We start from the raw sequence: 13,195 nt of genomic DNA on the forward strand, positions 1-13,195 counted from the left end.
TAAATCTTGGAGACCAAAGTACTATTGTGTTCTGCTTGAACAAACAGAACAAAGCTCAACTTGAGAAATCACAAATTGGATGAACATTCGCAATTTCTGTTTTATGGATTTTTCTTTCTCCTCCAACAGGAGCAAGCACAGGATATTAAATCAAACCAATTTTGGTCTTGCTTCATCCACTCCCAGCCTTCTGAGGTTTTTCTCGCTTCCTGATTTTTAGTAATGTGGGAGGGACAACAGGATCATCTCAGAAACAAGATACAGAAATAGGAGGTGTGACCTGCCTTCTTTGAAATTTAACCCTGGGAGATTGAAGGTTGCATAAGTATTTCTGTTTATAAGCTCCCACTCGCCCTTCTGCTAGTATTTCAGGCTCTGAGCACTAACCAGAAATGAAGCTGGTCTGGTGGCTGTCCCTCCTGTTGGTCTTTTGGGCCCCCTCTCTGGCAGATAGAGGTAAGATTACAAAGTTTGCAAAAATGTGATCCTCTTGCAGGGACCAAAAATGGAGAAGAACCCGTCATGCCAGTAATATCTGTCTTTGAGGCATTGATTTTGAGAACCAAATCCTGTTTTTGTCAATGTGCAGCCCTTGATGAAAAATGTAGACTTGCATAGAACAGTATCTGCCTGATTAAAGTTTTCAATATTAGAATAAGAATTAGGATAGAACTAGAACAGAACAGAACAGAATAGAATAGAATAGAGCTGGAAGGGACCTTGGAGGTCGTCTAGTCCAGCCTCCTGCTCAAGTAGGAGTACTTATACCATTTCAGACAAATGACTGTTTAGCCCCGTGGTGGCAAATCTATTGCATGCGTGCCACAGGTGGCACACAGAGCCCTCTCTGTGGGCACGCACGCCGTTGCCCCAGTCCTAGGTCTTCAGTTGGGTTTTATAAAACCTTTTCGCTTTAGGACTCCAGCGCCACGTGCAAAAAAAGGTTCAATCAATCAATTTCAACTTCTAGCGGGGAAAAAAGGATCTTGCAAAGTTGGAATTGATTGATTGAACTTTTTAGTCCCACCCAGTCTGCCATTACCACTGCAGCCATGCCCACCAATGGGCCACGCCCAGCCAAAGGGCCATGCCCACCCGGCACCCGACGATACATTTGGGTTTTGGTTTGCAGTTTGGGCACTCGGTCTCTAAAAGGCTCACCATCACTGGTTTAGCCTCTTCTTAAAAATCTCCAGCGATGGAGCTCCCATGAAGTCTGAAGGCAAGCTGTTCCATTGTCCTCACTGTTGGGAAGGACAATTAACCAGTGGAACAGCTTGCCTTCAGAAAGCCTTGGTCTCCCTTCCCTTGCTCGGATGGGAGCTTTCCCACAGCCTCTCCTTCCAGCAGGGCCTCCTACCCGGACGGTCAGCGCTCCTGAGAATGAGCCACAAAGGGTCTTCTGTCAGACAATAATGCTCTCTAAAGGAGCTGGAACCTTCGAAAGTCGGTCTCTGTCCCTCTGTCCAAGTCTGGCTGTGGCAACCTCGCCTTCTTCCTTTGCATTGCCTCCCTCCTAATACAGAGAAGACGAGTTACACCTCTTATTTCTGTGAAACTTTGGACCCCCTACTCAGTAGTTGCATTGTGTTGCAGAGCTATGAAAATCCAGTCTCAACTCTGGCACAGGTCTTTCCCAAATCCAAAGCAATTTTAGACTGACACTTATCCTGGGTTGAATTTTTTTAAGCTAATTGATAAAGACACTGTTAAATGTATTCCTTTGAGTTGTATTGGTTGTCCTCATAACTGCCTCATTTAGTTACCATTTGCACTTTTGATAGTGATGAAGAAGTAACCTGGACTTCCGGGTGGCAAGGCTCCGTCGCCGGTAGCCATTTCGGCTGTCAGCCCCGATGCTGCGTAGAATCGCCAATACAGTGCCTATCAGCTGTTTTGGCAGCTCGGAAGCCCCCTCCTCGGGAGAAGAGGAGGGGGTGAGCGCCCAGGCAGGGGTAGAGCTCTCCCAGACCTCCAGAGTTGAAACTCTGGTGGTTGAAGGATTGAGCCCCCCCTGAAGCCTGAGTTTGCTCCGGACCTCCGGACGCCTCTGCTCCAGGGCTTTGGAGCAGAGCAGGATGCAGCAACCATCCCTGACAGCGAGAGTGAACTTTGGATTACTTGGATGCAGGCAGAGCGGTACAGGAGAATCATGTTAAAGCAAGTATATGATCTTTAACTCAGTGGACTTTGTGGAGATTTTTAAAAGTGAAAGTGCGCAACAGATTTAAGTGGGTGAAAGTGGCTGCCAAATCATCTAAAGTTCCTAGAAGCGCGGGGGCTTCCCCGGTGCAGCAATCTTTGTTACAAGCTTTAATGCCCCCCCTTGCACCTGCACCTGCACCAGCTTTGATAGTAAAAGATTTGCAGGATGTTTTGCAAGAGGCTTTGAAAAAGCAATCTCAACAACTAGCTGAGCTCATGGAGGAGAAGCTTACAGAAATGAGGGCAGACATCTTACTTGCATTTCAAGGCATGGCTGTTTGTATAGAGCATCTGGACGAGAGAGTGGAAGATCTCAGCCAAAATAATATCAGATTAGATGCTAAAATGACGGAGACTGAAAATGTGATGGATAAGATAGACGACGATTTAACCTTGGTGCAGTATAGAGAGATGGAGTTCGCTGTGAGAATTAGACTGACGGATTGACTGCTGTGTATTATAAAAATTTACAGTTAGAAATGGTGAAGCCTTTAAGGGAATTGTTTAAGACAATTCAAATGGGAGGAGGGGTACCTCCATCTTGGAAGACTGCTTTTATTTCTTTGATTCCGAAAGAAGATCAGGATGCCACTCAAGCTAAAAATTATAGGCCAATATCACTTTTGAATACTGACTACAAGATATTTGCAAAAATTCTAGCTAATAGATTAATGAGGGTAATACAACAAGTAATTCATGGTGATCAAACTGGATTTATAAGTGGTAGACAAATGAAGAATAATGTGAGACATATTGTAGATTTATTGGAATTTTTGGAAAGAAATAATCAGATCCCTGCAGCTCTGATCTTTTTGGATGCTGAAAAAGCCTTTGATCAATTGGATTGGCAATTTTTGATGAAAGTATTAGAGAAAATGGAATTTGGGGATAAATTTTTACAACCAATTAGGGCAATATATCAAAAGCAAACAGCCCGTATAATAGTTAATAATAGTTTGACTGAACTATGTAATATTGAAAAAGGTACAAGGCAGGGGTGCCCGTTGTCACCTCTATTATTTGTTTTAACATTGGAAATACTACTGATTAAAATACGTAATTCGGATAAAATTAGGGGAATCCAAATAAGAGATCAGGATTATAGATTGAGGGCGTTTGCAGATGATCTGGTTGTTACAATAACTCAGCCCGATTATTCAGTTGTAGAATTAATGGAGATAATAATGCAATATGGGAAAGTTTCTGGATTTAAGATTAATATACAAAAAACTAAAGTATTGTCTAAAAATATGACAGTATTACAAAAGGCTGTTTTAGAAGAGCTAACGGGATTTGAAATAGTTAAAAGGATTAAATATTTGGGGATATATTTGTCAGCCTCAAATATGAAGTTATATAAAAATAATTATGAAAAGTTATGGGGAAAAGTACAAAAAGAATTAGATAGTTGGAAAAAATTACATTTATCTTTACTGGGAAAAATTGCAGCAGTGAAAATGAATGTTTTGCCAAAATTTTTATTTTTATTTCAAATGATACCTATACTTAAAAAGGATTTGAATTTGGAGGAATGGCAAAAAGGAATTAATAAATTTGTTTGGGCAGGGAAAAAGCCACGAGTTAAATTTAAGATAATGCAAGATACGCGTGAAAGAGGTGGTCTTAAAGTGCCTAATTTTAAATTATACTATGAGGCTGCTGCTTTGTCAGCGATAAGTGATTGGTTTAATTTAACACAAGGGAGATTATTAAATCTTGAGGGTCATGATTTGTTATTTGGTTGGCATGCATATTTATTGTATGATAAGAAGGTGGATAATGTGTTTAAGGTACATATTTTAAGGTATGCTCTGTTGCGAGTTTGGAAAAAGTATAGACATAAGTTAAACTATAAGATACCTATTTGGGCAATACCTAAACACGCAATAGAAAATATAAATGTGGGATTTAAACATGATGAGACTACATATAAGGAAATTTTAAGTTTAGAGAGGAATGTATGGCAATTAAAGCCATATAATATTTTAAAAGAAGAAAAGATTGTACAAACTTGGTTTCAGTATGGGCAATTACAGGCCAGATGGAAAGAGGACCAGAAAGTTGGTTTCTTGATGACTGATGAAAATTTGGTAAAACAAATTAGAGATCAAGGTCAAGCACATATAAAAAGGATATATAATGCATTGATAGAAATTGATTCAGAAACGGAACTTGTTAAAGACTGTATGATAAAGTGGGCTCAGAATTTTCAAGAAGTTATAACAATGGATACTTGGGAAAAGATCTGGGTTAGAAATGTAAAATTTACACAGGCCCAAAATTTAAGAGAGAACTACTCCTTCAACAATTAAAACAGAATTAGGAATAAGTAAAGCCGGAATATTAGAGGGAACAGGCTTCTGTAATGTAATTGATAATGGCATGGTAAAAATTGATCCAGAATCATCATATGTTATATCTGAAGTTAAAATAACAGGCAATGAAAATGTATTTGAAGATTGAGTATTTGCCAAATCAAAAGGAAGTGTGGAAATAGTTTCAACCTTTGGAGCGGGGCTGGCTGATCGCCCCATGTCTAGTTTCCCTGATTTTGTTGAATGGAAACATTTGCTCGACATTGCGAAGCCCAGTGGAAGCCTTTGCGGCAACGTGGGCAGACTGTTTTTGGCTTTGTGTTGGGGGGTGGCTGTGGTCCCCGTGCTTGGCCACGAGGCGCACCCCCTCCCCCAGGTTGTCGACACTGATTTTTGAAATGACCCGGTTTGCCACAGTTGAAACAATTCCCTGTTCTTGTGATAGGAAAAGCTTCCGGAGAAGTTTCAGGAGATGCTTTTGTAGCAGAAATAACTGCCGCCAGTGCTTCCATCTTATAGGAAGTTGTCCCTACACTGCGACAAAGTTCTAAAAATTCTGCAAGTGTAACTCCTGGTTTGTTAGCAATGGGTTGTAAGACTTTCTGACAGTCATTATTAGCATTGCTATAAGCCAATTTAATAATTAGTTCATCTCTGCCAGCTTTATTTTCAATTTGTCGTTCTAATGCCAATTGAAGGCGACTGATAAATGTAGTATATGGTTCCGTAGGTCCTTGAACAATTTTGAGAAAGTTTTGAGCAGATTCTCCGGAGGCATCATCTACGTGGCGTAAAGCTGCCATTGCACAGAGATGTATTATGGCAAAAGCACGCCGGGGACAATTTTGCTGTTGAATTAAGGTGGCAAATTGACCGATGCCCAACAAGTGTTCACGTGTTACAGCCTGAGGGAGTCCTTTTCGGACCTCAGATTCAACATGTTTTTGGTATTCTGATTGCCAGATGACATATTGAGCAGGAGTTAAAAGCATAGAAAAAAGAGTTTTCCAATCATAAAGTAGCATTGTCGAGTTAGCATCTACTAATGAATTAAGTAATCCTTTAACATATGGCGATTGGATACCATATTCTTTTACTGCCATTTTCAAATCTTTTAATAATTTCATAGGTATATTTTGATGAATTGCAGGACCCCCTCCACCCGGGGCTATACTTAAAGGGTAAAGAGATGTTTCTTCAGGAGAATTCATCAGAAAAACAGATGAAGTAAGAAGATTTGTTAATTGGCCTCCTGGCAATAAGGTTGGAGAAGAGGAGGCTAGAAATTCAGATGAAGATGAAGAATGCAAGGAAGGTTTCTCAGAAGATGTTGTAGATGGTGCAGAAGGATAGGGTGGTGGTGCTTCAGATGAAGGCGAAAGATCAGAAGAAGGATCAAGAGGTTTAGAGGTAGAAGATGTCAGATCTAAAGGAGATGGCAAAAGTTTTAATGCTGCCATCACTGCTTGCCATGCGGACAAAATGTCAGCAGGCGCCCTGGGATGATTGTGAAGATATTTACCTAGCTTTTCCCAGGTTATAACAGACAAAGTGCCTGATTCCGGATAAGCCGGACAATTTTTGTTAATATATTGTAAAAGTTTTGTTAAAAGTCTCTTTCCTGCAGGATGGACCATGGTGCCATTGTGTTTTTGAACAAAATTAGCATTCTGCACTATATTAAAAAGTTCGTCCCTATGACCTGACGAAACTTTGGAAAGTGGGGAGCCCATTACTCACGATTTGAAGCCTTCTCCGAGGTGCGTGGTAACAAAAATGTACTGTAAAACTTTTCAATTAAAAAAAAAAGAAGTAACCTTATTTCGAATTAGATTAAAAATGATGCAGAAACCGAAAGAACAAGGTAGATTCGGGGTTTCAAATTGGCAAAACTATTATAATTTGGCGATCCTGGTATGGATTCGTGAATGGGTCATATTGGCACATAAACGTTTGTTGATAATTGAAGGCCATGATCTCCAGCAGGGGTGGCATGCCCACCTATGGTGGGAAAGAGATAGACCCCCAGAATACTTTACTAAACACTATTTACGTGGAGTTTTGATTGCGATCTGGGCCAGAATTAGGAAAATATATTATAATAAAGTGCCACCTTGGACCTCACCCGTGGAAGCTGTGGTCTATCCGACTTTGTACAATTTTGAGAAAAAGTTGACTTATAAAGAGTTATTAGATTTAAATGGAAACTTAAAAACAAAGTTATCACTTCAGGAACAGGGGTTAAATTTAGATTGGTGGACCTATCTTCAAATTAGTACTAAATACATGAAGGACAGGCAGAGGCCTGGAATTTGTCGAGAGCTCCATACCCTGGATAGGATTTTGATGGGAGTGGATGATAAGATCTTATCTAAGTGTTGTAAAATTTTTATGGCTATGGAAGTAGCTGAGGAGGGCACGAAGGCCTCGATCCATGCCTGGGTGAGAGATTTAGGTTGCTCAATAGACACTGAGAGGTGGAGCGAACTTTGGGTTAAGAACATTAAGTTAACACGGTCAATAGCATATAAAGAAAATATATATAAAATGGCATTTATCGCCGGCTAGGCTTGCCAAAATGTTTCCGGGAACATCCCCAACCTGTTGGAAATGTGGTGTCAAAGAAGGCACATATTTCCACCAATGGTGGACCTGTCGAGAGGCTATGAATTTCTGGAAGAATATTCAGAAATGGCTAAGTGAGATGTTGGGATACCATATACAATTGTGTCTTGAGGTATTTTTATTGGGGATAAGACCACAAAATATAAACAGAACTGTGTGGTACTTGTTGTTACATATAACCACTGCTGCAAGATTGGCGTGGGCCCAATATTGGAAGATGGATGTTAGCCCACCCGACCAAATAGTAATTCAGAAAATATTGAACTGTGCGGAATCAGATCGGCTTACTATGATGTTAAGGGGACGAGGGGACACAGATTACTTACTATTTGTCTTGGAGTCAATGGTACAATTGGATGTCAAAAAGAGTTATTAATTGAATCTTATTACTTGGTATATGCAATGATTTTTTCTTTCTTGTTGGTTGCTTTCTTATATGTAATGGGACAACCTTATTTCCTCCTCATAATGTGATGTAAAATGCTATTGATTTAATGTTTGCTTGATACACAAATAAACAAAATTGGGGGGAAAAAGAAGTAACCTTATGATAAATCCTGGTATGACTGACCTTTCATACAATGAAATGACCTGTAATGCAAAGGAAAGCTGAAGTAACATCAAAAACATCTAGCAACTGTTTCACTTAATGGTTGAGGTACTTATCCCAATTGTGGTTCCTAAATGAGGACTACCTGTATATCTAAATATTCCAATGCTAAAGCAAAAATGTATTTAATCTTGTTTTGTACGAATTTCAATGATTTTAAAATTTGATCAGTTGATGTATTTTTAGATGTCTCAAATCCTCCATTTTTATCATGTGTTACCTATTTTGTTGTTGTATTGTTTTTCTGGGATCTTTGTATTTGGGTTGTCAAACCGACTGGTTATCATCCACAATCCACAATCCAATATTTATTTCAAATGCTTTAGTTCCAAGAATATGGTTTTATGATTCTAAAGTGCAGCTCAGAATCCTGTTCCATTTTTGTTATGGGTAGAAAGCACAAAAATAAATTATTATATCTTACAATGAACATTCTGAACATCTTACAGTAGATTCGAGAACTAGCAACTTGCTCCCTCTGGCAATTGTCACAAGTCTATTCAGCCCCACAATGTTCTGTTCTGTTCTCATCCTCTTCAGTGGCCAGAGCTGTGCTGGTCAAACAGAGAGGAGGGATTAAGAATTAGGAGCTCAAGTGGTGTTTTCATCTATACTTCCTACAAAAGGGCAACATCCAAGGAGGGAACAAAGGATTTTAGAAACAAACCACTGGCTTAAAAACTGGTGTTGTCAACAGAACTTCAGTTTCCAGGACCTAGACCATGGTCTGCATTACTTACATGAAGGGCTATTGGCAAGGGATGGAGTGAACCTCACAAGAACTGGAAAGAATATATTCAGAAGACGACTGGCTCATTGTATTATGGACCTGAGCAAGCTGCTGGTGGCACCGGCCCGAGGCATAGTGAGGAGGAGGAGGAGGATTTTCAGTGCCAAACTCTTTAACTCTTTAACTTCTTAAAGGTTTCCTTGATGCAGAATGCATATCCTTCCCTTTCTCCATCAAGTTAAACAGTCTGGCAGCGAAAATCCAATAGCGGGGGAAAAAATCCCAGTCTCATGCTTGGGGAATATGCACCGCCTGCCTCCCCCCTTGAAGGCGCTCTGCTCTTCGAGGAAGATCTGGGAAGGGGCCCGATCCTGCAAGATGCTGAGGTAGCCACGCTTCTGGACCTCACCTCTCTCTTGGTCACATCTCCAGATGGTCACCACGATTTTGGCTTTGACAGTGTTTGGGGGAAGCCTGTCCAGAGAAATGGCCGGCAAAAAGATGACTTTGTCAGTGGACACGATGGGCTCCTTCAGGGGGAAGGCCACTGCAGTCATTCCCAGGGGCCGTGGCCGTGGGTCAGGAGCACCTGGCACTTTCAGAAGATGCTTCCGTTGGTGAAGATGCCACCTGGAGCCCACCCAGCACAAAGGAGGCAAAATGGCCAGCTAGCAGGCAGGCCGGGCAGTGGGCAAACTCCCACCCAGGTCATGAGAGGCAGCTGCTACTGCTGCTGCACTGGCAGTGGCTGCTGGTGGGATGCACAGTGGCAAGGCTGGGGCGGTAGGGCATGGGCACCTGGGGTCCCCCAGGTCAGGCTCCAGGTGGGCGGGTGCAGAAGGAGAGGAGCCCAAGGCGAGGCAGATGGGGGGAACGGCTTCAGGCTGGTTTCCACAGGTCCATTAGGCTGCTGCCGCCACCACCTGGAGGCCTCACCCGCCCAGCACAAAGGAGGCAAACCAGCCAGCTAGCAAGCCCCCCCCCCAGAGGTGGTAGAGCACGCCCACACCCAGAAAGCCAAAGGTCACCCTGGGCGGGGAAAGCGGATCCCCATTGGCGCCATGGCTCCCCAGTCCCAGCCAGGATTGCATGCCTCCACCCCCGTCTCTGCTGGGCCTGGGTGGGCCTGGCGCCGATGGGGATCTGGGTTTCCCTGCTCGGGGTGGCATTTTGCCTGCTGGGTGTGGGCGTGCACCTCTACGCGGACCTTGCTAGCCAACTGCTTCACCTCCTTTATGCTAGGCAGGGCTGCCGCTCTGGGCGGCAATGGGCTAATGGACCTGCACGAGTTGCTGGCAGCAGCAGCTGCACTCGTGCCCACAGAAATGGTTCTGTGTGCCACCTGTGGCACACATGTCATAGGTTCGCCACCACAGCTCTATATCATTTCCGACAAGTGGCTGTCCAGTCTCTTCTTACAGGCCTCCAGTGATAGAGCACCCACAACCCCTGAAAGCAAGCTCTTCCACTGGTTGATTGTTCTCACAATCTCACAATTGTCTGCCCCGTCTCCCAAGGCCTTTCCCCACATACTGTCACAACCCTCAATCACAGTCTTGGGAATGTTGTGGGTTCAAGCCACAAGAAATTGTTGTTGTTGTTGTTAGTTGCGAAGTCATGTCCGACCCATCGCGACCCGATGGACAATGTTCCTCCAGGCCTTCCTGTCCTCTACCATCTTCTGGAGTCCATTTAAGCTCACGCCTACTGCTTCAGTGACTCCATCCAGCCACCTCATTCTCTGTCGTCCCCTTCTTCTATTGCCCTCAATCTTTCCCAGCATTAGGCTCTTCTCCAGTGAGTCCTTCCTTCTCATCAGGTGGCCAAAGTATTTGAGTTTTAGCTTCAGGATCTGGCCTTCTAAAGAGCAGTCAGGGTTGATCTCCTCTAGGACTGACCGGTTTGATCGCCTTGCAGTCCAGGGGACTCGCAGGAGTCTTCTCCAGCACCATAGTTCAAAGGCTTCAATTCTTTGGCGCTCAGCCTTTCTTATGGTCCAGCTTTCACTGCCATACATTGCAACTGGGAAGACCATAGCCTTGACTATACGCACTTTTGTTGACAGGGTGATGTCTCTGCTTTTTAGTGTGCTGTCTAGATTTGCTATGGCTTTCCTCCCCAGGAGCAAGCGTCTTTTAATTTCTTGGCTACAGTCCCCATCTGCAGTGATCTTGGAGCCCAGGAAAATAAAATCTGTCACTACCTCCATTTCTTCCCCATCTATTTGCCAGGAATTGAGAGGGCCGGATGCCATGATCTTGGTTTTCTTAATGTTTAGTTTCAACCCAAGTTTTGCACTCTCCTTCTTCACTCGCAACAAGAGGCTCTTTAGTTCCTCTTCACTTTCTGCCATTAGAGTGGTATCATCTGCATGTCTTAGGTTGTTGATGTTTCTTCCGGCAATCTTAATTCCAACTTTTGATTCATCTAGCCCTGCCTTTCTCATGATGTGCTCTGCATATAAGTTAAATAGGCAAGGCGACAGTATACAGCCTTGCCGGACTCCTTTCCCAATTTTGAACCAATCAGTGGTTCTGTGTCCAGTTCTCACTGTTGCTTCTTGGCCTGCATATAGGTTTCTCAAGAGACAAATAAGATGGTCTGGTACTCCCATCTCTTTAAGGACTTGCCAGAGTTTGTTATGATCCACACAATCAAAGGCTTTAGCATAGTCAATGAAGCAGAAGTAGATGTTTTTCTGGAACTCTCTAGCTTTCTCCATGATCCAGCGTATGTTAGCAATTTGATCTCTAGTTCCTCTGCCTCTTTGAAATCCTGCCTGTACTTCTGGTAGTTCTCGATCCACATACTGCTGAAGTCTAGTTTGTAGAATTTTAAGCATAACTTTACTAGCATGAGAAATGAGTGCAATGGTGCGATAGTTTGAACATTCTTTGGCACTGCCTTTCTTTGGAATTGGAATGTAAACTGATCTTTTCCAATCCTGTGGCCACTGTTGAGTTTTCCAAATTTGCTGGGAAATTGAGTGTAGCACTTTTACTGCATCGTCTTTTAAGATTTTGAATAGCTCAGCTGGAATACTGTCACCTCCATTAGCTTTGTTGTTGCTCAGCTTTTCTAAGGCCCCCTTCACTTCACATTCTAGGATGTCTGGCTCGAGGTCAGTGACCACCTCATTGTGATTATCAGGGACGTTAAGCTCATTCTTGTATAGTTCTTCTGTGTAATTTTGCCACCTCTTCTTAATCTCTTCTGCCTCTGTTAGGTCCCTGCCATTTTGGTCCTTTATCATGCCCATTTTTGCATGAAATGTTCCTTTCATCTCTCCAATTTTCTTGAAAAGATCTCTGGTCCTCCCTATTCTATTGTTTTCTTCTATTTCTTTGCATTGTTCATTTAAGAAGGCATTCTTATCTCTTCTAGCTATTCTTTGGAATTCTGCATTTAATTGGGCATATCTTTCTTTTTCTCCCTTGCCTTTCGCTTCCCTCCTTTCCTCAGCTATTTGCAAAGCTTCCTCAGACAGCCATTTTGCTTTCGTGCATTTCTTTTTCTTTGGGATGGTTTTGGTTGCTACCTGTTGTACAATGTTGCGAACCTCTGTCCATAGTTCTTCAGGCACTCTGTCTATCAGATCTAATTCCTTAAATCTATTTGTCGCCTCTACTGTATATTGAACAGGGATATGATTTAATTCATACCTGACTGGCCTAGCGCTTTTCCCTACTTTCTTTAATTTAAGCCTAAACTTTGCAACAAGAAGCTCATGGTCTGAGCCACAGTCAGCTCCTGGTCTTGTTTTTACTGACTGTATAGAGCTTCTCCATCTTTGGCTGCAGAGCATATAGTCAATCTGATTTCTGTGTTGACTGTCTGGTGATGTCCATGTGTAAAGCCGTCTCTTGGGTTGTTGGAAAAGAGTGTTTGCTATGACCATTGTATTCTCTTGACAAAATTCTATCAGCCTGTGCCCTGCTTCATTTTGTACTCCAAGGCCAAACTTGCCTGTTATTCCAGTTATCTTTTGGCTTCCTACTTTAGCATTCCAATCTCCCATGATGATAAGGACATCATTTTTGGGTGTTAGTTCTATAAGGTGCTGTAGGGCTTCATAGAACCGGTCAATTTCATCCTCTTCAGCACTGGTGGTTGGGGCATAGACTTGGACTACTGTGATATTGAATGGTTTGCCTTGGATTCGAACTGAGATCATTCTGTCATTTTGGGGATTGTATCCCAGTATTGCTTTTCCTACTTTTTTATTGACTATGAAGGCTACTCCATTTCTTCTGAGGGATTCTTGCCCGCAGTAGTATACCTGATGGTCATCTGAATTAAATTCACCCACTCCTGTCCATTTTAGTTTGCTGATACCTAAGATGTCGATGTTTAGTCTTGTCATCTCTTGTTTGACCACGTCCAGCTTTCCTTGATTCATGGATCTTACATTCCAGGTTCCTATGGAGAAAGAATCTTTACAGCATCGGACTTTCCTTTCACCACCAGACATATCCACAGCTGAGCGTCCTTTCGGCTTTGGCCCAGTCGCTTCATTCTTTCTGGCGCTACTAGTCCTCTGCTCTTCCCCAGTAGCATATTGGACGCCTTCCGACCTGAGGGGCTCATCTTCCAGTGTCATATCGTTTTGCCTTTTGGTACTGTCCATAGGGTTTTCATGGCAAAGATACTGGAGTGGGTTGCCATTTCCTTCTCCAGTGGATCACGTTTTGTCAGAACTCTCTACTATGA

General features: G+C 42.7%; 1 protein-coding gene across 1 annotated transcript in view; it reads left to right on the top strand.

Annotated features, from left to right (window-relative positions):
- Positions 1 to 318: 318 nt before the first annotated feature.
- LOC310645290 (fatty acyl-CoA hydrolase precursor, medium chain-like) overlaps positions 319 to 13,195 on the top strand; it is a 32,802-nt gene continuing 19,925 nt past the window's right edge. Inside the window, exon 1 of the mRNA XM_083370902.1 lies at positions 319 to 456. Within this exon, the coding sequence (XP_083227028.1) occupies positions 393 to 456 (64 nt within the window). The 5' untranslated portion in view covers positions 319 to 392. The remainder of the gene's footprint in view (positions 457 to 13,195) is intronic.

The sequence above is a fragment of the Vipera ursinii genome, assembly GCF_947247035.1.
Source record: "Vipera ursinii genome assembly, chromosome: 10".
In the NCBI taxonomy this organism is placed as follows: domain Eukaryota; kingdom Metazoa; phylum Chordata; class Lepidosauria; order Squamata; family Viperidae; genus Vipera; species Vipera ursinii.